General features: G+C 57.5%; 1 protein-coding gene across 11 annotated transcripts in view; it reads left to right on the top strand.

Annotated features, from left to right (window-relative positions):
• Positions 1-25,294, top strand: part of DNM2 (dynamin 2) — a 78,391-nt gene that overhangs the window by 44,833 nt on the left and 8,264 nt on the right. For 3 of the 11 annotated variants that reach the window (XM_075998109.1, XM_075998108.1, XM_075998107.1), the window contains exons 7-16: positions 690-832; positions 5,169-5,304; positions 8,274-8,341; positions 8,963-9,101; positions 11,156-11,242; positions 13,149-13,219; positions 14,537-14,566; positions 16,418-16,469; positions 17,385-17,396; positions 20,747-20,860. In XM_075998109.1, the coding sequence (XP_075854224.1) occupies positions 690-832; positions 5,169-5,304; positions 8,274-8,341; positions 8,963-9,101; positions 11,156-11,242; positions 13,149-13,219; positions 14,537-14,566; positions 16,418-16,469; positions 17,385-17,396; positions 20,747-20,860 (852 nt within the window). Of the gene's footprint in view, positions 1-689; positions 833-5,168; positions 5,305-8,273; positions 8,342-8,962; positions 9,102-10,249; positions 10,389-11,155; positions 11,243-13,148; positions 13,220-14,536; positions 14,567-16,417; positions 16,470-17,384; positions 17,397-20,746; positions 20,861-25,294 lie in introns of all 11 variants that reach the window. The other 8 variants (XM_012790628.3, XM_012790624.2, XM_012790621.2 and 5 more) reach the window with 4 other exon arrangements.

Here is a 25,294-nt window from a genome sequence, read left to right as displayed (position 1 = left end):
GTGACAAGTCCTGGAGAGGCGGATGTGTCTATATAGCCCTCCTGCCCCCACTCCTCCCTCCCTCCCTCCCTTCCTCCCTCCCTCCCTCTCTCTCCCTCTCTCTCTCTCTCTCTCTCTTCTTTCTTTCTTTCTTTCTTTCTTTCTTTCTTTCTTTCCTTCTTTCTTTCTTTCTTTCTTTCTTTCTTTCTTTCTTTCTTTCTTTCTTTCTTTCTTTCTTTCTTTCTTTCTTTCTTTCTTTCTTTCTTTCTTTCTTTCTTTCTTTCGTTTTTTTTTTTGTTCCCTGTTCGTTTTCTCCCTTCCTTATTTCCCTGCCTTGTCCTTCATTTTCCCACCCTCAGCAGTAACGTCTTCCCCTCTGTCCCACGTGGAGTTTCTTCTCTAACAGCGTATCTTGAGGATCGTTCCCTGTCCTGTTATGCCGGACGCCCTGATTGCTGTCCCCCACTCCCTGGTGCTGCTTGCGGCGTCTCAGTCCCGAGGACGGCGCCACGCCAGCGCCCCGCCGCCTCTGCTTGCCCCGGGCGCGGTGTATCCGTAGCTGGATGTTTCTGTCCCTTTCTCTGGGGTCTCAGGGTGTGCTGGGCTCAGGCTGGCATCGTGGTGTCTGTGCTCGGCAGGGTCAGCGGGCCTGGCCTTCGTGGCCTGCCGCCGCCCCTGCGTCCCGCTGATCTCTGGCCTCTGTCCCGCAGCAACTGACCAACCACATCCGGGAGTCGCTGCCGACCCTGCGCAGCAAGCTGCAGAGCCAGCTGCTGTCCCTGGAGAAGGAGGTGGAGGAGTACAAGAACTTCCGGCCCGATGACCCCACGCGCAAAACCAAAGCCCTGCTGCAGTACGTACCCTCGCCTCCCCTCCCCCCAGCCTGGCTCCCTGGCCACCTCCTGGCTTCGGCCCAGCCATGGGGTCCCCTAGGCTGGGCGCCAGTTGTCACTCACCCATTCATTTATTCAACAAGCGTTTGACATGAGCCTCCTGCAGACCAGGCCTTGTGCTAAGCAGCGTGTCGCTGCAGTGGACAGGGCCCATACTCGCCCCCAGGGTGCTCAGAAAGCGGGTGGGGGACAAATGGCACAGGACATAAGTACGGAAATGTATAGTGCGTTCAGTGGAAAAATTGCTAATGTAGGGACAGGGCGGCTTGAGCAGGGCCTTGCAGGCACAGGGACGGTGTTGGCCTCTGTACCGTGGAGGTGGGAGCCACAGAGGTCTGAGCAGAGGAAGCGGGTCCGGACTCACTCGGGTGCTCGCCGGCTCCTCTGGCCGTTATGGGAGAACAGACATGGCAGAGGCGGCGGGAGCCAGAGCCCGGGTTAGATTCTTCTCCTGCTTCATCCCTTGGAATCCCCACCACGACTGTAGTGTGACCCAGCCACCCCGCTGGGAGGTGGCGGAGCAGGTGCAGCCCCCAGTCCAAGGCCTGACTCACGCCCCTCCTGGTTTCTGGCCTGCAGGGGACCCCAGGACACTAGACTAGCCGGGCCAGAGCAGGTGTCCAGGGGTCTGGGGTGGTGCAGATGGCAGATGGCAGCCTGCGTGAGATTCTTCCTATGGGCACTGCCCCCTCTGGCCATGGCAGCCCCGACGTCCCCCTGCCACACAGCGGTGCACGCTGGCGGGCTGGGCGTGAGAATGCTTTTATGCCCCGGCGACCTCGGCGTGTCCCGGAAGCTTGCTGCGGGGCACATGCGGGCCCTTTGCGGGGGGATGGGGTCTGGCGACTAGAAGGAAGTCTTTGCTATACAGGCCGAGGCCTGAGGATGAACTCAGACCTGCTGGGTGACCACGGGCAGGTGACCACACCTCTCCGGGCCTTACTTTCGGCACCCATGAAATTAGGGTGGCAACAGCTGTCACCTGACGTAGCCATTGGGAAAACCCGGGATAAAACTGCTGCTCGTAAAGTCCTAGGTGGGACCAGGCCAGGGAACACCCTCCAAAAATGGTCCTCACCTCCAGGGTGTAGGACATTGTGTAACTAGTACCAGGCAGGGCACTGTCTGGGTAGTTTGGACATCGCGGTGGAGACACGCTGCTGTCATCTGCCGCCCCTGGTGAGGGCTGGGCCTTCCTGCTTTAGAGTTGGTTTTTTATGTTGTTGTTTTGAGAGTGTCTTGCTCTGTTGCCCAGGCTGGAGTGCAGTGGTGTCATCACAGCTCACTGCAGCCTCAAACTCCTGGGCTCAAGCGATCCTCCTGCCCCAGCCTCCCAGAGTGCTAGGATTACAGGCCTGAACCACTACTCCTAGCCCTAGAGTTTTGTTTTGTTTTTAAAGTGAGATACTTCAATCTCAGCCACCATTGCCATATATATTCCTCAACAGTAATATTGATGAATATCCCTTAAAACATATTTTCAGAATAATCAAAAGAATGGGACTCAAAAATGACTTTTGTAAGTTAAAGTACAGTTCATAAAGTAGTCTTAGTTGTGGAATGGGTCATCTAGTTAGAATTAATGTGTTCTAAAGCCGACCTACTTGCAGAGCTAGACTCAGTCATGTCTTTGTAGAGCATATGAACCAAAATTAAGGACTTGCTCTTTGGCGTTCGCACTGTATCGAGTTTCAGAGCAGGTCCAGTAGAGAGAAAAACTACTTTAAATAGTGGAATTGCACTCTATAGAAATTCTCTATGGGGCAACTCAGCTACAAGGCAGAGGCACAGAATTCTCAGATAAATTCCCCTATAGATAATTGGGGCTGTCTCAGAATTCACCCTGCTACCACAGGGACAAAAGCAAAAACCTCTATTCTGAATATATCAATGGTCACGTACTCAAATACTCCTTTATCCACTTGAAAAACAGATTCTTTGAAGCACCAGACCTTAAGTTTATCAATGTTTTGAGCTCCACTGAACCAATTCACTCACCGCAGCGGAAAGGTGTTTTGTTATTTTATAGAGATAGGGTTTCTCTCTTCAACTCCTGGGCTCCAGCGATCCTCCCACATCAGCCTCCACAGTGGCTGGGACTGCTGTGCCCAGCGGATTTTTTTTGTTTTTTTTGTGAGACAGTGTCTCACTCTGTTGCCCAAGCTACAGTGCTGTGGGGTCAGCCTAGCTCACAGCAACCTCAAACTCCTGGGCTAAAGAGATCCTCCTGCCTCAGCCTCCCGAGTAGCTGGGACTACAGGCATGCGCCACCATGCCCAGCTAGTTTTTTCTATATATTTTTAGTTGGCCAATTAATTTCTTTCTATTTTTAGTATAGACGGGGTCTTGCTCAGGCTGGTTTCAAACTCCTGACCTTGAGTGATCCTCTTGCCTTGGCTTCCCAGAGTGCTAGGATCACAGGCGTGAGCCACCACGCCCGGCCACAGCTGATTTTTAAAATTTTTCGTTACCTGCAAACTCCATCCTATGAATAACACCCAGGTTGTTTAAAAGTCTCCGGCAGAACCCTTCCCTAGGCAGAGGGAACTCGGGACATTTTTCAGACCAGCTCTTCTCTCTTGGCTTTTTGCTTTGTGCCTTGGGACTCTGCTTCTAGAACTTGGAGCAGGGACCCACGTTCCGTAGGCATGCGGTTGTGGCTGTACCCTCAGCGACCACTTGTCTGTAATGGCCGAGGGGCGTTCATGGATATCTTTCCTGCCCTGCTGATGGGTGTGAGTTTGCTGAGACTGTCCTAACAATGTCCCGCAGCCTGGGCGGCTTAAACAACATGATGAATGTGTCGTCTCCCTGGTCTGGAAGCTCAAAGTCCAGCATGGAGGGGTTGGCAGCGTTGGTTCCTCCTGAGAGCTGCTGGAGGTGGCTGGCGATCGTTGGTGTTCCCAGCCTCTGCCTTCGTCGTCCCATCGTGCTCTGTCTTGGGCGTGTCCAAATTTCCCCACTTTATGAGGACATCATTCCTGGTGGTTTAAGGACCCGCCCTACTCCAATGTGACCTCCTGTTGACTAATTACATCTACAACGACCTTGTTTCCAAGTAAGGTCACATTCTGAAGTACTGCGGGCTAGGATGTGAGCCTGAATTGTGGGGGACACCACTGAGCTTGTAACCAGTGCCCAGAATACTCTGACTGCAGCTGAGGCCGGCCACAAGGCCACCCCGGAGACTGGCGCACACACGTGCTTCATTTGTCATCTCCTCGGCCCTGCAGCTGTCAGCAAGTGGCCACAGTCTCCGTCCTTGTCCAAACCACTCCTCTGTCCATCCTCTGTCATTGGTTTAGGGCCATGCCTTCGACAGCCTTGGCCCCGGCGTGGCCCACGATTCCTGGTTCCAGGTGTTGCGTTGACATTGGCTTTGGTGCGTCTCCGGATAAGAACTGCAGACCCGAAGCTGCAGGCCCGGCTGGGGACGGGTCCCCTTTGCAGGAGCTCCCTGCTACAAAAGGCGCCCCAGAACACAAAACATCATGAGTCCTCTGCTGTGCATAGTGATAATCAGCAATGCTGAGAGATTTTTTTTTTTAAGGGCCAGGCAGGGTTCTCAGGGGCCACACACACTATTATCGCCTTCTGTTCATTACATGAGCACTTTTCATTTTTTTTAAAAAAAAGGCAACATAATTAGATTGCTAGGAATTGGCAGCATTTTTTTCTTTTTTGTGGATGCACAAAAGAACAGTGCGTTTTAGGATCAGTGACTTCTTGGAGTTGGTGAAATCTAGAAACATCTTTAATCCTCACAGTGGCCCTATGAGGTTGATGCTGTTACCATCAACCCACTTTGCAGTAGAGGAAGCTGAGGCTTAGAGGGGGCAAAGCTACCTGTCCAAGGCCCATCAGTGGTGGAGTCTCGCCCGCAGCAGGCTGGGAGTTGGTAGGAGGATCCTGCAGAAGCCGCTGGAATTGTGCGGAGGGGCTACCTGTTCAGCCCACCAGACTGCCAAGTCAAGTCGAGCCTCAGGGTAGAGGTTGCTGAGCTGTGTGACCCTTGAACTTCACCCTCCTCATCTGCAAACTGGAATTACACCTGTCATCCCAGCAGTTTGGGAGGCTGAGGCAGGAGGCTTGCTGGAGCCCAGGAGTTCGAGGCTGCAGTGAGCTATGATTGTGCCACTGCACTCCAGCCTGGGCAACAGAGGAGGGTCTGTTAAAGTCCTTGTCTCTTAAAAGAAAAAAAAAAAAGAGAAAAAAACCTGTGGGTTAGCTTGGAACATCACTTCATATCTGTGTTGAAACCTCCACGTTGATGTCGGGTTTTCTTCTTCCTCGTAGGATGGTCCAGCAGTTTGGGGTGGACTTTGAGAAGAGGATTGAGGGCTCGGGAGACCAAGTGGACACACTGGAGCTCTCTGGGGGCGCCCGGATCAATCGAATCTTCCATGAGCGGTTTCCCTTTGAGCTGGTGAAGGTATCACTCCCGGGGCCGGGACCCGTCCCCCTCTGCTCCGCCACCCTCCTGCTGGCCTCGACCTGGGCCTCTGGGGCCCTGAGGTCTTGAGCATGTGTCCTGTAGAAGGTTCCCGAGTGGGCTTTCTTCCCAGAGCAGGCAGCTGAGAAGTGTTGGGCAGAGCAGTATGGAAATTCCTGTTTTCTCCTCTGACAAAAACCGATACACATTCCTTGCATAATCCAAGAAAATATAGGTAAACTCACATGGGAAAATGTCCCTAGCCAGTTGTTGAAGGAAGAACAAAAGAGCGTATAGAGCCAGCACGTGCAGCATGAAGCTGATGTATATATGACATCTTTCTGTTTGAAATCATGCACCTTTGTCTAGAGGTGTTTCTTTTTTTTTTTTTTTTTTTTGAGACAGAGTCTCGCTTTGTTGTCCAGGCTAGAGTGAGTGCCGTGGCGTCAGCCTAGCTCACAGCAACCTCAAACTCCTGGGCTCAAGTGATCCTGCTGCCTCAGCCTCCCGGGTAGCTGGGACTACAGGCATGCGCCACCATGCCCGGCTAATTTTTTTATATATATATCAGTTGGCCAATTAATTTCTTTCTATTTATAGTAGAGACGGGGTCTCGCTCTTGCTCAGGCTGGTTTTGAACTCCTGACCTTGAGCAATCCGCCCGCCTCGGCCTCCCAAGAGCTAGGATTACAGGCGTGAGCCACAGCGCCCGGCCTAGAGGTGTTTCTTTGTGAGGGCAGATCAGCAAGGATGTTTGCAAATGTCAGCTTGGGCTGCTGAGATTTGGAAGTTTCTTTTTTGTGTGTGATTTACTTGAAGTTTGTTTGTAGTAAGCATATAGTGTTTTTTTTTGTTTTTTTTAGACAGAGTCTCACTCTGTTGCCCGGGCTAGAGTGCCGAGGCGTCAGCCTAGCTCACAGCAACCTCAAACTCCTGGGCTCAAGCAATCCTCCTGCCTCAGCCTCCCAAGTAGCTGGGACTACAGGCATGCGCCACCATGCCCGGCTAATTTTTTCTATATACTTTTTTTTTTTTTTTTTGAGACAGAGTCTCACTTTGTTGCCCAGGCTAGAGTGAGTGCCGTGGCGTCAGCCTGGCTCACAGCAAACTCAATTTCCGGGGCTCAGCGATCCTCCTGCCTCAGCCTCCCGAGTAGCTGGAACTACAGGCATGCACCACCATGCCCGGCTAATTTTTTGTATATATATTTTTAGTTGGTCAATTAATTTATTTCTTTTTTTTTTTTTTTTTTTTTTTTGAGACGGAGTCTCGCTTTGTTGCCCAGGCTAGAGTGAGTGCCGTGGCGTCAGCCTAGCTCACAGCAACCTCAAACTCCTGGGCTCGAGCGATCCTTCTGCCTCAGCCTCCCGAGTAGCTGGGACTACAGGCATGCGCCACCATCCCCGGCTAATTTTTTATATATATATCAGTTGGCCAATTAATTTCTTTCTATTTATAGTAGAGACGGGGTCTCGATCTTGCTAAGGCTGGTTTTGAACTCCTGACCTTGAGCAATCCGCCCGCCTCGGCCTCCCAAAGTGCTAGGATTACAGGCGTGAGCCACCACGCCCGGCCTCTATATACTTTTAGTTGGCCAATTAATTTCTTTCTATTTTTAGTAGAGACAGGGTCTCTCTCTTGCTAAGGTTGGTTTCGAACTCCTGACCTTTAGAGATCCGCCCGCCGTGGCCTCCCAGATTGCTAGGATTACAGGCGTGAGCCACCGTGCCTGGCTGAGCATATAGCATTTTTATAACAAATAATAAAGTTCTGGCTGGGTGCAGTGGCTCACGCCTGTAATCCCGGCACTTTGGAGGCTAAGGCAGGAGGATTGCTTGAGGCCACAGGTTTGAGACCAGCCTGGGCAACATAGTGAGAACCCTGTCTCTGCAAAACATAAATAAAAAATTAGCTGGGCATGATGGCAGATGCCTGGAGTCCCAGCTACTCCAAAGGCCAAGGTAGGAGGATTACTTGAGCGCAGGAATGTGAGATTACTGTGAGCTGCAATCACACTGCTGCACTCCAGCCTGGGAGACAGAGCTAGACCCTGTCTAAAAACAAAACAAAACAAACAAAAAACCAATAAAGTCTTTTTCTATAAAAGGAACAATAACCCTAATGCCCACAGATAAGGCCTGTTAAACTGGAGTTTGCAATCCTTAAAAATTAGTTCCATGCAAATGGGTCCACCTGTCTACATACACAAACATACCGTGTAGTGTCATCCATACTTGTGTATACGTATATATTTTTTAAACTAAAAATTTTTTGTGTCTTTGTACCCTATTTTCATAAGGTGACCATCTTTCCAAACCAGTCATATACACAGTGGATTTTTAATGGCAAAACAACATCCTGTTTTATGGATGTGATATCGTGCATTAAATCAGTTTCCCATTGTTGGACATTTAGTTTGTATTCACTTTTTTGTGTGTGTGAGAGATGGAGGTCTCACTCTTTTGCCTAGCCTGGAATGCAGTGGTGTAATCATAGCTTACCATAGCCTTGAACTCCTGGCCTCAAGTGATCCTCTCACCTCGGACTCCCAAAGCACTGGGATTACAGTGGTGAGCCACCACACCTGATCCTGTATTTACATTTTTTTTTTTTTTACAGCTATGAATAGTTGTGGTCATGTAGCTAAATCTTTGTTGATTCCCCAAGATAAATTTCTAGAGCATTTGAACTATGAGGTAACAGCATAGGTGTGTTTTTTGAGGTACTTGATATGTGCTCCAAGTAGCCCATAAGAAAGTTTATGTAAACTCCTGTTCCCGCCTATATAGTGAGATTGTTCATTTCACAGCATCCTTGCTGAAGCTAGGTTTTAATTTTTTTTTTTTGACCAGTTAAATATTCTGCCTTGTGAATAAAACTGCTCATAGGAAATAACATTCCCCAAATACACACCTGTTGTGCGGTGCCCCAGGTACCTTTTTGCAGGGGTTTTGTTTGTCTCTCCTCAGATGGAGTTCGATGAGAAGGACTTAAGACGAGAGATCAGTTACGCCATTAAGAACATACACGGAGTCAGGCAAGTTCCACGGGGAGAGTTGCCATGTTCCCTCCCTTCCTGGTGCCACCCTCCAGCCAGTCGGTCCCCCAACCCTCTGGGTGCCCCAATCATGAGGACTTAGGAGGGCTACTGGGGGATTCTCAGTTGCTGTAAGCCCCTCCCTGAGCGTCTCGTGGGGCGCTTGATGGTGGCTGTGTTTTAGTCCCGTGTGGGCCTGTCACCGGTCACGGGGCTGTCCACGGCTCCTGGTTAAACACGGCTGGGTTCCCACCTAGATTTGGCCAGAACCTTAGTTTCCATGTTAAGCTAAGAAAGCTCCCTGTGGATTTCCTGGTGCGGGGCTGGGGGCGGAGTTAAGGCCACAGTCACCCAGCATCTGTCCCCATCATGGGTCACCTGTTTGCCTCTTGGTCCCGTCCCTAGCCTAGCAAAGGTAGAGTCGCCCCAGTCTCTGGACTCGTCACCACGGGGTCCTCGGGTCACACTGGGGCTCCGGGCGGCGGAGCCAGGCATCCGACCCCCAGACTTGATGTGACCTTGATTCGTTGTCGGGGACCCAGCCAGTGCCTAGGAAATTGCTGACCGTGCTTTGTTTCTCTCTGACTTATCTCCCCTGCCCCCGGGTGTGGACGGTTTCAGGACCGGGCTCTTCACCCCGGACTTGGCATTCGAGGCCATTGTGAAAAAGCAGGTCGTGAAGCTGAAAGAGCCCTGTCTGAAATGCGTCGACCTGGTTATCCAGGAGCTAATCAGTACAGTTAGGCAGTGTACCAGCAAGGTATTGCGCCCTCGGCAGGGTGATCCCAGCCTTGCGGAAACGGGGGTCCGGGGGTTTGGTATCAGGCTCCCCGTGCGGCATCGACCCCACTGGTGCCATTTGCCCCGAGATGGCCCCGGTGTCCATGAACGTGGCCTCTAGCCGGAGGCCGGGGTGGGAGCATCCAAGCCCGGGCCCGCCCGGGGGTGCCGGGCGTCCAAAACTGGCCAGACTGCTGGGCACGTCTTGCTGGGACCCTGATACCAAGCCTAGCATGTGTCTGACGGAGCTGGGGCTCCACTGGGCTGTCGCTTTGCTGCCTTCTGGGAAGCAGAGAGGGACCCGCGTCCTTGCTGGAGGCCGAGCTCCCTGAACCTCCCCAGCCGGCACCCCTTGTTGGCAAGTGCCCAGCCTCCCCCGGCTTCCCTGGAGCCAGCGACGTCTGTGTCGCGCAGCGCTGGGAAGGGCCCACATGCCAGCAGCACAAGGAGTGCCCGTGCCCAGCGTGACAAAGCCGGCTGGGCTCCCGGGTGTCCCCGCCGCTCCCTGCGCCCCGGCTGTCCCCCGCATTCTCTCAGGCACGGCGTCTCTGTGCGCTGTCGGTGAGCGGCCCCTCCACTCGGCAGGACGCCCCGGGCTCCCGGGCCTGTTTCCCAGAGCAGCGTGCTTTGGCCCAGCCGCTGAAGTGCCTCCCGGTCGGTGGCAGCCTGTGCGTGCGCAGCCCGTGTCCCCAGCGCTCGGGTTGCCAGGGGATTTCTGCTTGAGCCCTCTGTTCTCGGTCTGGAAAAGCCCACATTTGCTGCCTAAGCTCCTTGGATTGGAAAAGGGAGGGGGGAGAGAAACCCCGTGGGGCTGGAGACTGTCATCTTGGAGCCCGTTGTCACGGACATGCAAATCCATGGCCTCCGCGCACCTTGGCTGTCTGTAGATGACAGTGACCCCCAGCACTTCTAGAACTTCTAGAACGAAATCCCGGCCTGATCCCACCACCCAGCCCCTGGTCCTCCGTGATCCGAAGCAGCTTCCGGGGCAAATGCGGGCAGGTTCCTCCGTGCATGGACTAACTGCTGACACTGGTTTCTTCTTTCTCTCTGTCTCCTGTCCCGTGTGTGTGGCCTGCGCTGTCTCTGGGTGTCTTTCTGCCTCGTCCCGCCCTCCGCATGACCCAGGACGGGGCTCTTCACCCCCGACATGGCCTTTGAAGCCATTGTGAAAAAACAGATTGTAAAACTCAAAGAGCCAAGTTTGAAGTGTGTTGACCTCGTGGTCTCAGAACTGGCCACGGTCATTAAAAAGTGTGCCGAGAAGGTAACAGGTTTCGTTCTTATCATCTCCTCATCTGTCCCCGCCTCCCCCCCACTTTCATTCGTTCGTCTCAACCCGAGCATCTGGAAAGTTCTGCCTCGGCAGGAACCCCCTCTGTGCACCAGCCGTGGCTTGGCCATGTCTCGGGACCGCGTCGGCAGACGGGACAGTTGCAGCGAATGCGTGTCCCATCTCTGCGGTTGTGGCCGTCCGCAGGGGTACCCGGCCTTCCACGTTGGCACATGCCACTCCACCTTGAACGTGGTTTGGTTGGGCCACTGCTGAGGGACGGCCCGGGGCAGCGGGGCTGGTAGGGGAGTGGGTGCCAAAGGCGCACCACCAGGAGTGGCCTTCCGCTAGGGGTGTCCCTCCGAGGCTGACGGCCCAGATGCGACCCCGCCGTCCTAGAACAGGAGCCTTGAGCTCACGAGCTTGGCAGAGGCCTTCGGGGTTCCCGCTGCCACCCAGCGCGGGGCGGGAGGAGCTGCCTGGCCCTCCGGGCGGCAAACAAGCCACCTGCTTCCTCTGCCACCTCCCACCTCCCAGTTGCTGGCTCGAAAGGCGGCTCTGCTCTCGCGTGGGCGCCCCGGTTTCTCTCCCGCCCACGGCGCCCCCACTGTGCTCTTGTCTCCCAGCTTGGCAGGGAGACAGGAGCAGGGTGGGGACTCGGTGGGTCCCCCTGTCTCCCTCCACGCACTCCACGCGTGTGCTGCATGTCGCGTCCTGGGCCACGAGGACCCAGCCAACGCGGCTCTCTGCTCGCTCCCCAGCTCGGCTCCTACCCACGGCTGCGAGAGGAGACGGAGCGAATCGTCACCACTTACATCCGGGAACGGGAGGGGAGGACCAAGGACCAGGTATTGGCTTTTGTCTTTATTTTCAGGTACGATTCAGATGTGGTCGATTTTGGGTGCGCTGTTCTACGCGCGTTGACACGCACAGCAACGTGTAACCCTCCCCTCAGTCAAGATCCGGAGCGCTTCTGTCGCCCCTAAGTTCCCACCCCTGGCCCCTTTGTTGTCACCCCCTCCCAAACCCCCAGGCTCTGGCCACTGCTGGTCCCCTCCGTGTCCCTAAGGTTTCTGAGTGGACTCCTCCCGTATGTGGCCTTTTGACTGTTGGCTTCCGCCACTGGTTATGATGCGTTTGAGAATCATCCGTGTCGTTGTGGAGTGCATCCGTCCTTTGTCGCTTTGATTGCCGTGTAGTGTTCACGGAGTGGACAGAGCTTGGCCTGTTTGCCCACTTGCCCGCCAGAGGCCGTTTGGGGTCCTTTTTGTGCTTTAACATTTTCTAGCAAAGCCACGAAAGCACACAAAGGTAGCGCAGGACACACCCCCACTTAGCTGTCCCCCTCTGCAGCACGAGGCTCGCCTGCCCAGACTGTCCCCTGCTGAGCCCCGGGCCACCGTTTCGCCTTCATATAGCCCAGCACCTGTTTCGAGTCACGTCCCTCTGTTGTCCCCGCTGCCCTCTGTGCAACTGTGCATTCAAACCAGACTGGAATGGAGCCTGTGTGTTGTATGTGCTCGTTACATCACTTTGCGTACGACAGTCCCCTCTCCTCTCGCCATGGATGGGGACGAAACCAGCTCATTGGTGCTTCACAGGCCCCCCCGTTTTGATTTGGTCATTTGTCCCCTTGAAGAGCCGGTCTAAGTGCCTGTCCCCTCGTAGCTGCTGCAGCCGGGAGGCAAAACCTTCAGAGCGTCCGAGTCTCTGTGTTGTTGTTGGCAAGAACGCTGCTGCCCCTTCCAGATCCGCCACGGCCCCTGACGCCCGCCAGGCGACCCTGCCGGGGGTGATCTGAGAGTCCTGGGTTGGCGAGACTCGGGCCTCGTCCAGCAGTGGCTGTCACGGACAGAGCACTCTGGCGTTTTCCAGCAACCCCACGAGATCCGAGTGCTTTGCCCTGTTTTATGTTTGAGGACTCGGAGGCACACCGAGGGGGAAGGACTGGCCCAGGGCCAGTGGGGGCCCCTGAGCCCCTCCCCCCTCCTGACAGCCTGGCCCGTTCTCAGCAGGAACCAGGCCAGCCAGTTGTCTGGGCCTGCGGTTCCCATAGAGCCACCCCATCCTGGGCAACACGGGACACGAAGGATTAGGGAGGGTTTCAGTACGCGCAGCAGCGACCTGGCAGGTGCCTTATCGGAGAGTGAATCCTTTCCAGCTCGTGCGTGTTTGTGCATGTGTGTGCGTGTATGCACATATGTGTACATACGTGCATGGGTGCTTATGTGTGTCGTGTTTTATTTTAATGTTTTCACTTGGCCAAAGTAGCGTTGCAGTTTTAACGCAGGACTCATTGGGGCGGGGGGTTGCTTGGAAATTATTGAAGTCTTTGCGGTTGGGCGTCCTGTCGCCCCGTCCCATGGCCCCATCCCATGGCTCGCTAACAGGAGGGCCAGAGTCACATGGCCACTTAGTGGCCGAGCTGAGACTCTAGCCCCCAGTGGTCAGCCCTAGAGGCCACGCCCATGTCCACCTTGCTGGGCTCTGCTCTCTGGCGCTGCTCTGTTGGTGGCCCAGGCCGACCTGGCTGTGAGGCCCTGGCGTCTGGAAGCACCCACCCCGCTCTCCCCCGTGGGTCTCCCCTGGGGGGCGTGTGGTACCATGGTGGCCCGGATGTGGCTTCTGTTCTCCTGCCTGGGAGGCCGTCCGGTTCCCGGGCGCCCCCTGCTGGCCGGTTCCGGACAAGCCCCAGCCCTGCGCCTCCCACTGTGCTTGGCCGTGTGCTCAAGGGTGACCCCTGCTCTCCCTCAGATTCTTCTTCTGATCGACATCGAACAGTCCTACATCAACACGAACCACGAGGACTTCATTGGATTCGCCAAGTATGTACTTTTGGGGACAGTGGCTGGCCGGTCGGCAGCCATTCAGAGCCAGGGAGGCGGTGCAGTTGGGCTTCCTCGGAGGGTCTCCGTCAGGGGTCCTGGGGTGAAGGCAGAGCGGCTTGACAACACCTGGAAGCTTTCCTGGGCTGCCAGTGGCTCCTGTCCCAATGTCCCCAACCAGCGCCTTCCATTGGCTCTCCCAGCGGTCAGCGGAAGGAACAGAGCGTGGTCCTGTGGTCAGGCGCCTGGAGAAAGGGCCAGGCCAGCCAGCTGCAGGTTTCCCCCGCCTCCTGCAGGACTTGTCAGAGCCTTCACAGGCCAATGCATCCTTTTCCCAGACTTGGCCCTTTCATAGACGGCATCTCACAGGTTCAGGGCTCCGGAGGCTGCTCTTTGGGAAGTGCCGCTTGGGGTCTTTCTGTCTTCTAGGCATACACTGTAGATTTAACACCAGAACCTTCCATGGCCCCCAGGTGAGGGGCCAGGGCGTGGATCTCTGCTTTCGCCAGGATGTAGATATAAATGCTGGCTGTCCCAGGTGTCGCCCCTCAGCCCCTGGACCTGTCTGTGAGCTTAGGCGTCACTTGGATTGTTCCCATGGCCCACGAAAGTCTTCCAGCCTGAGGCTGGTAGCATAACAGCCCCTCGCTAGCCACCTTCCTTGTAGTTTAGCAGGTGCCGCGCTGTGCCTTGTCCTGCCGGGCCCTGTGACGGAGCAGTGAGTAAGCCTAGTCCCAGGCCCCCACCCTCAGATGAAGGCCCCGGGGACAAGGGACAGACGGGCGCCCAGGCAGTTATGACACGGTGTGCTCGGTGCTGGTGGTGGCTGTGCAGGACCCATGGGAGCCCCGAGGGTGGCCTTCTGGCTGGCCCTGATGGCCGGGGCAGGCTTCCTTGAGGATGGCCGCTAGAGCCACTTTCTGGGCTGCGTAGTCACCCGGGTGGGACGTTTATCAATGTGCCCGACGGAGTCGATTGCTGGTCTGTTCTGTGCTGCGCGAGAGAGGAGGGTAGAGGAAGGAAGGAGGGTGTCGTCAGGAGCTCCTCCCTGAGCCCTCACCGAGCTGTCCCTGCAGGAGGTGGCCTGGGGAGCCCTGGAGCTGGGCCGCCCCTCCCGCCCCTGCTCCTCGGGTCTCCAAGTGCGCGAGGGCTGCAGCCGCTGGTCCCCTCTTTGGTTTCACTGCTGTTGTCTTTTCCTCACCTTGATGTCTCTGCTTCTCACACTTCATCCACAGTTCCTTCTCACACTCTCTCCTGTTTTTCCTTTGACCACTCCACTCTTTCCTCTGGACTCCTGGGCCTTCCCACCTCGCCCAGCTGTTACTATACTGAGCAGCTGGTCACCTGGTGGGTATTGCCTGCTGTGTGCCTCTCGCCTGGTGTGTGAATGGGGACGCCCTGGTTGGGTGGCCCCAGCCCTGGGTGGGACATCCCAGGGGCCCACTGAGGAGCGACCGGGTGCGCTCTCAGAGCCAAGGCCAGTGTTGGGCCATTCAGCTAGGACAGGGGACGGGCCAGCTGTAGCTCCTGCCCTTTCAGAGCCTGCAGGCTGCGGAGGTGGCATTGTGAAACCAAGTGTCACAAGCACAATGAGAGGAGGAAAATGGGGTAGGGTCTGGGTGCAGTGACTCACACCTGTAGTCCTAGCACCTTGAAGGGCCAGGATGATTATTTGAGACCAGAAATTCAAGATCAGCCTGGGCAACATAGCAAGACCCCTTTTCCACAAAAAATTAGCTGGGCATGGTCGTGTACACCCATAGTCCCAGGTACTTGGGAGGCCGGTGCAGGAGGATCACTTGGGTCCAGGAGTTCCAGGCTCTAGTGAGCTTTGATGACGCCACTACACTCTAGCATGAGTGACAAACTGAGACCCTGCCTCGAAAAAAAAAAAAAAAAAAAGGAAAAGTTCCCAAGATGTGGCTTAGAGAGACCTTTCTAAGGAAGTCATGACAGCCAGGTGTTGGCAGGGGACCCCAGAGAATTGGGAACAGGGAAGTCACACTGCAGGACAAAACAGCATAGTAGACTGAGGCAAGGTGGAGGTGAGAGGGCCAGACCTTGTCACCAGGAGGGCCCCACAGGCCAAGAGCAGGATGTTGGATTATTCCTCAAGGCACGTGGAAAATCCAGGAAAAGGAGGGGGGTCACCATGTGGGCTACTGTTTGAGGGAGCTGGGATGAGGGCGGGACCCAGGAAGCCCTTAGGAAATGGTACATAAGGGTCCTCAGTGTCACCCGGACATGGCTGCAAAGGTTAGCTTAGCTTGGTAACCCCTAGTTCAACTGCTATTGATCAAAGTCCTCCCTCAGACATTGTGGGTTTCTCACTGCCCTTTAAACACGAAAAACAGGGCCCACAGCAAAAGCCCTGTCATAAACTCACTGAATGTTAGAATAATCATTGGCTAAAATTCCGCCTCTATTCTTAGTTTTGTAGACTACACTGAACTTGAAACAGAAGCCTACTTCCTGCCTTATCCAACAGCCAACTTGAACTCTAAAGCCAAACCCCAGAAGCAGTCAGGAAAGGAATGTGACCAGGCTGATTTGCTTTTTCATATCGTTCTGAAAGTTTCAGCTAAAGCAATAAGATAAGAAAAGAAAATACAATGGATAAGTAGCAAGAGATATAAATTGTTTGCAGGTGGTGATAGGGTTGTCGGAGTAGAACATATAAGAGAACCAACAAGGGGTGGAGTAGGTGCCCACTTATAAAATGCAGCATGGACTAGCCAGGAAATAGGGTGGAGAAAGAAGAAAAGAGATCTGGGACTATAGACAAACAAGGAAGCTTGCAGAAAACCCGCCCAGTTGACCTTGAATGTCTTCTGAATTTTGGTCAGGAATTGTGCAAGATGAGTGGCATTTCATGGTGAACAGTGGTCACATGGTCAGACCTCCCAGGCTAGACTGTCCTGTGGTTAGAGCCACTTGCAACCAGGCTTTGGGATCAGAGTTGGGAAAAGTTAGTGACCCCCAACCAGCCTGCTGCTCAGGTGACCCTAGAGGCACCATGGCTACCTCCCAGCCACCTGGGACTCTAGCTTCTCATGGCTCCCTCCCTCTTAGAAACTCCAGAATTTATTGACTTCTGGAAATAGCTGGCACTTTGCAGGGTGGTCTGAGGTCAGGGCCTTGTTCCTCATTCCTCCCGGCGTCTCGTCCACATGAACCCTCCCTGTGCTTTGGTTTCAGCGCACAGCAGAGGAGCACGCAGCTGAACAAGAAGAGGGCCATCCCCAACCAGGTAGCCACCCCCTCCGCACCCTGCCACTCCACCCTGGGGGGTGGGAGGGCACTAAGAGGCCACCGAGCCCCAGCAATGGCATCGGGCGCATGGAATGCCCCGCCAGAAACCTTCGCACAGGGCCACCCACTCTCTCGGCCCCTGTTGTCCACTTCGTGGTTGATGTTTCTGGAAAACGATCTAAGAACTGACACTCTGGCAGGGTCTAGGGGGCAAATTTCAGCCACCCAGAAGTTCCTGTCTGACATCCAAGGTCAGGGTTAGCCCTTGACCCTCAAGCCAGAGGTCTCTGACCTAATCAGGCCTTCCCAGCTCCGTCCCAGTGATTGAGAGGCTGCAGGTGGGACCGGTGGGTGGCTGCATTGTCACCAGCAGCTCAGGGGGCCCCACACCTGGGGAAACCTTGAGCCACGTGAAGGGTTTTCTACCTTGACAATTTGCCCCAGCCCGGTGCCACGTGAGATATGAATGGCTTTATAAATTGCCAGCATCCGGTGTCTTTTTTTCTTTCTTTTATAAGAAAACCCATTATCTTTGCAAAATTTCCACCACCCTCCTCCCTTCTCCACGTTGGGTGGGGGCGGGGCCCTGCTGTCCCCCTCGCACGACTGTAGAGCCCGTTGGAAGGACGAACATAACCACTGCATGAATTTTTTTTGCGCTTGCCGTAGGTAATACATATGTCGTGCTTTTTTGTTTCGGGAAGTGATAATGAATTAAATATTATTAACACCATGAATTTGATTAATAGCATGTAATTTTTTTTTCTTTTGCTGTTTTTTCCCTCTGCTGTTCTCTTCCCCCTTTTTTGTGCTGTTCCTGCTTTTTCTTTGTCCCCTTCACGTCCCTCTCGTCTCTTTTCCTCTGCCCGCTCTTCCTTGATTTACCCACAATCCTAACTTTGCGTTTTCAAAGGGGGAGATCTTGGTAAGTACCTGCTTAGTGTGGTAGCAAACGCTAGAGAACTTAGTAGTGATGGAGACCCCGCCCTCCCTGCCTCCTGCAAAAAACAATAAAACAAGGAAAATACTAAAAATTGAGCTAACCTGGACACCCCATGCCCCAGCTGACCCTGGGCTTCGTTCGTGTTGCCCTGGGTGTAACGCTAACTGACCGCCACTCTTGTGGGAGGCCCACCCCTGCAGCCGATGCCTGGCAGGTTCGCCTGATTTCCTACAGGTCAGGGATGGCAAATACTCAGTTGACACACTGCCCCTGCCTCCCCTCACCTCCCTGGCCATAGAAGATTTTGCTCTAGAATTTGTTCTTGCTGCTGCTGTTCCTTCTGTCTCCCGTGTAAATCCAGACATTTTCCCCTCCTCTGCCCGTAACAGACATGACTAATGGATCTAGCACTCCTTCCCCTTGTACCTTTCCTCCATCCTGTGCCCATGGCAGACATTGCTAGTCAATCCTGGCATTCTTTCCCAGTAAGCATGCTGTCACTCCTGTTCTGTGGCAGGTGTAACTATCTGATGATAATTTCTTCCCCTGTGCCAAATGCCCTCCTGTACCCATGGCAGGCATGACTAATCGATCAAGGGCTGCCTTCCTAGGTGCTGCCACTATCCTGCCTCCATGGCAGATGCGATATGCTCATTGGTGAGACTGTTCTGTTCCACTTGCTCCCTTCTCTCATCCTTTGCCTGTGACAGACATCTCTAATTGATCCTAGCACCCATTCCCACATGGCCCAGAATTCTCAGCGCAGTGCTGCAGGCAGCTCCTGCTGATCGATTGGTGCGGCCCGCCATGATCAATCGTATTTGCCACCCTTGTAGGTAACACTGGTGCAGAGACTGCTCACCTCTGAGCCTGAGCCTGTTCCAAGGTGCTCACGTCTAGGCAGCCAGGCTTCACCCCTGACCGAGGCTCCCTGCTCCGGGATGTACCCCCCACTGCCAGCCACCGAGGCATTGGGTGGGCTGTGCCGCTGGCCTCTGGCAGGGATCTTCTGGTGACCCTAGGATCTTTCCAGTAGCCAGGCGGATCCTGTGCCAGAGCCTCCCTGCCTCCAGGTCGTGGAAGATGCAGGCAGGGCCAAAGCAATAGCCTGGATGGGTGGCGGTGGTGGCGGAACCACTCAGCGGGCCGTGGGCCTGTGGCTCCTGCTTTCCCCCCATGTCCCTCCCCAGTCACAGTTGAACTTGTACAATGTCCTCCCCCAAACAGGCCAGGCCAGGCACCTGCTCACCTCTCACCCCGAGAGGTTCAGTCATTCTTTTCCTACCAAATGCCACAACCCCAGCCACACAGCCCAGCCATGGATTCCCTCCCTGCCCGGGTGACTCAGGCCAGCAGCCTCACCCTGGGAGGAGCCGGCCCAGCTTGCCTGTGGTCCCGCTGTGCCACCCCCTTCCTGCTGCCCGAGCTGCCCCTGTGCTCCTGCATGCCAGTCACTGTGCACCCCAGCCTGCAGGACCCTGCCTGTCCCTTCTGTCTCCCGCCCTGCTTCCTTCTAAGCCCAGTCCTTGGGATGTGTCCCTTGGGCACACATCTGGCTTTCTGATGGGGAGGCCCGCCCCTCCCTTTTCTCTGGACTCGGTAGTGCCTGTGTCTGCCGCCCACTGCTTGCTGCCCCCTGGGTGGGATTCCACCTCTGAGCCCTTCTGGGGAAGGGCATCTCGGGGGCTTTGGCCAGGCCACGTCCCCCCATGGCCACACACCTCCAAAGCACACCCAGAGCGCGTCCGCCAGCTCTGGCACCTACAAACCTTGGGTGGAGGCAACACGCCAGGCCATAGAAGGGGCATCGGCACAGCTGTCACCTTGGGGAACTGTGCTGGGCTCACGAGTGGGGGGTGGAGGTCACCATGTGGCGATTTCTCCTCTGGGGGAGCCCTGACAGCCTGTCCCCTGTTCTCCCTCCCCTGCTTGTCATTCAATGACTGAACCAAGGTCTGCTAAGCATTCACTCTGTGTCTGGCCCTGGGCTGAGACCAGGCCAGCGACCCCTGACCCTGCCACCCTGGGTGGACGAAGGCGTTCCCAGAATGCTGAGCCTTCCGTGCTAGCATCAGGACACCCTGGGCAAACAGGGACGAGCCCGTTACTCCGTTGCCAGGGAGGATGCTGTGACCTTGTTGGGGCTGCTGGCCCGCTCGCCCTCACCTGCCAGGCAGCCCGCGGGCGGACAGGTCCCGGAGGTCACTGCCTGCCCCAGATAGCTGCCAGAGCCCCGAGAGCTGTCTCGTCATCCCAGGGAGGGAAAGTCTGTTTCCTTGACCTTGACAAGGGGCACCAGATAGCATCTCATGTGTCCCCAGCCTGGGCAGGGACTTCCGTATGGCACAGGGGGCTCTGTAACCACCTGTGTCTTCATCGGAGCCCACATGTGACCATGTGGAGGGGCAGAGGGCACCTACTAGGACAGGCCCCAGACTGATCCCGGGGGCCCCGTCTCTGGTGCTCCTGCTCTGCCAGCCCTTCTAGCTGTCCCCGGCCACGCTCGGCCCCCCTGTGCGGCCTGGCACAGCCTGTCGCTGCCGTGGCCCTGCTCATGTCTCCATGCGCTTCCCGCTACCCCGGCGACCCCAGTCCGGAGTGAGTCCCCTGCCCCGGCCTGGCTTCTGCCCCCTACTCAGATGACAGCTGTGGCCCATGAGCCCCATGAATGGGGTCCCCAGCCCAGAGCCCTGGGGTATCAGGGAACAATGCGGCCACCTGGCTTGACACCAGCACGGGGCATAATCTCCAGCCCTGACAGTCCTTATGGGGTCCCTTAGGAGGTCCCCTGGGCTCAAACCTCTGTCCCCGTCCCTTGGGTGGAGTCGTCCCCCACAACTGGTGAGCTGGGAGCGCGTGAGCCCACAGCGAGGGCAGCAGCCAAGGCCGTGCACGGTGAGGTTCTGCCACTCAGCCCCGAGCAGACAGCGAGAAAGACCCTCCACGGCACGGGCGCTTCCTCCAGCCCTGCAGCGACAGCCACCTTCAGGTGTCACGTGCCACATGCCACAGCCCCAAACACAAGCCGGAGACACCTCCTCTGGACCCCGTTCCCCCCGGTGCCGTTGGCCTGCTGTGCTAATAACGGAACTCTGGGTGCAGAGGCGCTGTGGGGGCGACCCGGTTCCCCGTGAGCCCGGGCCCAGGGCGACGGTGTCTGTTCGGTGGAAGTGCTTGGGGAAGGGTGGCAGTGCCTTCCTGGCTTCGGGCTGGAGGTGTGTGCCGGCCCAGCTTTCCGTCTTGCTGCGGGGGCAGGGGCGCTGTCCGCTGTGCGGGGGAGCGGGCCGGGCGGCAGGGCGCCGTCCCCCGCTAAGCCGCGCGCTCCCCCCCAGGTGATCCGCAGGGGCTGGCTGACCATCAACAACATCAGCCTGATGAAGGGCGGCTCCAAGGAGTACTGGTTCGTGCTGACGGCCGAGTCACTGTCCTGGTACAAGGACGAGGAGGTGAGTGGCCGGCGGGGGCGGGGAGATCGGACGCTCCTTCTGGGTGGCACTCATTCACTCACTGTCACCGTGCCAGCATGCCCCGGACCTCGCCACTGGGGCCGTTATGGGGCTGCAGGGAGCCCTGGTGCACCAGCGGTGGCACACGCACTGTCACACGCACTGTCTCGGCCCCTGCGGGGTGGCAGGTGAGGGACCCGCCCGCAGGCTGGAAACAGGCCACGGCCTCCAGGGCACACTGAGCCTCAAGTTCACAAAAGGGGACACAGCCGTGGGTCAGGGACTTCCATCCCGCGGCTGCGTGGCTTCCATCGCCTACGGGACCCGCCGGGGCCTCAGTTTCCTTATCTGTGAAGTGGGGTAGAATGGTCCCTGGCCATGCTGTGGTGCTTGGCCGCAGTGAAGTTTAGAGGCCTCGAGGCTATCCAGGGGTCCGTCACAGAGGCCCAAAGCAAAGGGACTTACAAGGACGGAAGTCTGTTTCTTGCCCGTGTCTTGGTGAGCTTGGTGGCCTGTGCCACGAGTCTGTCTGGGATCCGGCCCTGCCTTCCCTGTTGCCACCTTAACACAGGGCTCCCCTTGTGGCCCAAGATGGCTGCCCCGTGCCCATCACTGCGCGGGGCCTCTGGTGGCCCAGGGAAAGGCAAGAGCGTGGGCCGTGAGCCCGGCTAACAGTTCTCGCGCTTGGTGGCTTCTGAGCACGGGAGCGTGGGCTCCATGTCTGGGATTTCACCAGGACCTTGGGCAGGTGGCCTCAACGCTTTGTGTCTTGTCATCTCCCCACCTATAAAGTCAGGACTGTGACCTGCCCCCTCTGCCCTGTGGGAGCCAACCGGGGAGTCCTGGTGCCCCGCCCAGTGCTCTGTTTGGCTCACTGCTTGTGTCCAGCGGTTTGTCCTGGAGGTCACCTCCGTTTAGTGCCCCCAGCCATGCTCAGCAGGGGGGAACTAAACTGCCCCCCCACCACCACCCCACCACACCATGGGCGAGGGCTGGCTCCAGGGCTGTGCATGACCTTGAGCGCATGATGGTTGACCCTTCGGTGCTGCATTGGGTACAGGGCTGGCCGGCTGGCCAGTCCAAACTGTCCCTGGTATGGCACAGCCACCAACCACAGCCGAGGTGACCTCAGGGGAGTGGCCAGGCTTCTCTGGTTGCCCCTGGTTTCGCCCCACCACTCTCTTCTTGCGCTTTTGGGGGACGCTCTGTGCGAGCGCCCCCTGCTGGGGGCTGGCTGGGGCGACGCAGCCGAACCTGTGTGCTTCACCTGGGCTTAGTGTGTGGCCCGGGGACATTGCAGGGCGAGGATGGTCCTAGTTTCTGTGGAGCTCCTGCCCTGTGCCCGGCCAGCTGGGTGGGAGCCCCCTGAGGCCCCATGTGAAGGGCACCCTCTTCCTCCTCCTCAGTAAATCCTCACACCACCCTGCAGGTGGCACTGTTGTCACCCCCATTTGCCAGGCGAGGAGCCTGAGGCTCTGAGCAGTCTGTCCCCCCTGACTGAACAGGGAGGGTCCCTCATGGGGTGGGCGCCTGGCCTGTGAGTGTCTGCGGGCACACGCTCCCCGACCCGCAGGACACCTCAGCCACGAGTCCGGACCCCCCACACACACAGCCCAGGCCTGATGTGGTCCCTCCCAGGGGTGGGGGGGCGGGTAGGTGACCACCCCCTTCCACACAAGGCCAGAGCCTCGGCCCTGGAAAGTTCCAGGAGCCTTGAGAGCCCCGAACCCACGGAGTGGGGGGCTGTTTCTAAACCCAGGGTGGTAGGGTCTGCAGAGCTGCCATACAAGCATTTCTGGGGTGCTCATGGAACCCTCTAGAACCCCAGATCCAGCAAACCTCACAGGGTGTGGTGTAGCGGGATGGCGGGGCCAGGCGGTCTGCAGCGGCGGGGGGGGGGGGGGGGGATGGCACAGGTGGCACTGATTTCACCCTCTCCCCTCTCCCCGCCTCGCTGCCCAGACCCCGCTGCGCCATGGGGTGACTGAGGGCCGGCCCCCGCCTTTCAGCTTAGGGGCTGGGGGGCTTCTGGGGTCTCCCGCGTGGGAGCCATAGAGGGGCTTCAGGGCCCGAGCGGCTGCCCGGCAGCTGGCAGGGCAGGTGTGGCTTTCAGTCGCCTCTTCTTCAACTCGGGGACAGCCCTTGGTGTTTTCCTCATCTGGGGTCCGAAAGCTCGAGCCCCGACCCCCCTCGGGGCCCCAGGCCAGAGGCAGGAGCGCTGGGCGCGTAATGGGGTCACAAAGCCGGCTCAGACCCTGCGGCCCGTGTGGGATCCAGACCCCCACTGCCCGAGTGGGGATCCCAGCAGGCGTCCCCCGTGTGGCCGCCACTCCCAAGGGACGGGCCACCTTCTAAAGAGACCTCAGCAAAAGGCAGGATATCAGTCTGTCTTTATTTATGAAATAAACAAGAGGAGGCCTTGCCAGCCGCGGGGCAGGAGTAAAGGGACAACTCCCCCGGAGCCCCAGCCCCTCGGCTGGCCTCAGGGTCCCCCTGCCGTTCTGCAGAGCCTCCCCTCCCCACCCTCTTTAGTCCAGAACCTTCTGGTGAGTCTCCACCCCGGGAGGGAGCGGGTGCTGAAAGATGACACTCACCTCCAGTCTTCCTCGCTCTGTGGGTGGCGGAAAGTTGGGGGTGCCGTGGGGGGCCGCCCTGTCGCGCCGCTCGCCGAGCCCAGCCTAACCAATGTGCAGACTACTGTACGCGTGCAGCAGCCCCTGAACAGGTAGTCTGAACACTGGGCCGGCGGGGCCGGCTGTCTGTCCCCGGCCCCCGCGTGGCCGCTGCGCCTCCGTGGCTCCGAGCAGGCGAGCGAGCCTCCGCTCCTGCCGCGACAGTCGCTCCCACCCCTCTGACGTGGCAAGGCTGGGGCCCGCTTGCATCTGGAGAAAGTTCTGGGTTTTCAGGAAATCCTAAAGAGAGGGGGAGGGGCCGGAGGGAAGGTTTGGGTCTGCGGCTTCGGCGCAGGGGGAGGTCTGGCTCTCTGGGGGTCGGGCAGGGAGGAAGGGCGCACGCGTGCGTGCGTGTGCGTGCCGGCCACACCAGGAGGGCCGCCGCTGCGTTCTGGGCGGAATCACACTCTAAACGCTTCCAGATGTGGCGTCTCGCTGGGAGCCGGGACGGACTGTGACTCAGTTACTTGGCCTGGCTGGCCGGCTGATTCCGGCCTCGTGACGAGATAGGGTCAGGGCGGCAGAGGCCCGTGCAGACTTCCAGGCTTTCCCACCAAGCCCCCCCCCCAACCCCGGCCCCTTCTAAAGCCCCCAGAACTCTTCCCTGAGAGGTCGCGGGACCCAGGCTGGGGACGATGGGAACAGGCGTCTTTGCTGTGCTGTGGGTGGGGGCAGGGCGTCCTCGCTCCATGGCGCCCCAGCTGCCCTGCTGCCCCCTGGCCCAGAACCTTGTGGGCTGACCTAGAGCCCCCTGAAAGGGCAAGGAGAGAAACCCCCGGGCCCCGTGAGCCCCGTCTGTGCAGTGGGCACCGCGCTCGGCGCGTCGCCATGGCCTAGTGCACAGCTGGCTGTCCTCACCGAGGCACAGGCGGGGAAGCGACGGCCCGAGGGCACGTGGCTGGGCAGGGGCAGAGCTGCCATCGACCTCAGCCGTGCTGAGCTCCTAACGCCACATGTGCCCAGCCTGTGCCCGCCTCCCCTGCCGGGTCCTGAAGCTCCCAGCGGAGCCCCTGTCCCCTTCCCTGTCCCTGAGGCTGCTCTTGCATTTGGAAGCAGCAGCCACGTTAGGCTTCAGTCTGGGGCCCTCCCACGGGGCCATGTCCCAGTGATAGGACGTGTGAGAATCCCCCAAAGGTGCTCAGGTGGTGCAGGAGGCCCCCCCAGGTGCAGTGCAGCGAACCTGGCTTCTGAGGTCCCGCTGTGTGGCCCTGGGCAGCCAGCTTCCCTCTCTGAGTGCCGTGTCCCCATAAGCGGCTTTAAGGGGGATTCCATGAACACTCGGCATCGGTCACTGGGGGCCACTGCTGTGGATCACGTGGGCGTAGGGGTCAGAGACCCTGGCCACTACCCCCCACCCCCACCAGGAGAGGATAATGGGGACCAGAAATGATGTCCCCGAGGTGCCCAGCACCAGATGGGGACCGCAGCAGCTGCTCAGCCAGCGTGGGCGGGTGGGTGCAGGCTCCGGTGCCACCCCAGCTCCGTGACTCCCACCTGTGGCCCTGGCGAGGGGCGAGCCTTCTCTGAGCTGCCTCCCTGCCAGCGATGGGAATGGCCGTGCCCGTCCCTTGGTGGGCGCTTGCTGAACGAGGCCACCCTTAGAAAGCAAGTGACACTTCAGTAGCTTTGGGCTCCAGCATCACTCTTCCAGCTCTGGAATCGTCTGAAGCAGCCAGGCCATGAATCCCAGCCCGGTCCCTCTCTGTCCCTCAGTCTCCCTCTCTGTAAAATGGGCTCGTGGTGGTAACTCAGTCGTAGCCTC

This window comes from Microcebus murinus, chromosome 27 (genome assembly GCF_040939455.1).
Source record: "Microcebus murinus isolate Inina chromosome 27, M.murinus_Inina_mat1.0, whole genome shotgun sequence".
In the NCBI taxonomy this organism is placed as follows: Eukaryota; Metazoa; Chordata; class Mammalia; order Primates; family Cheirogaleidae; genus Microcebus; species Microcebus murinus.
Note: the sequence above shows the minus strand (reverse complement) of the source record. Positions and strands in the feature narration are given on the sequence as shown.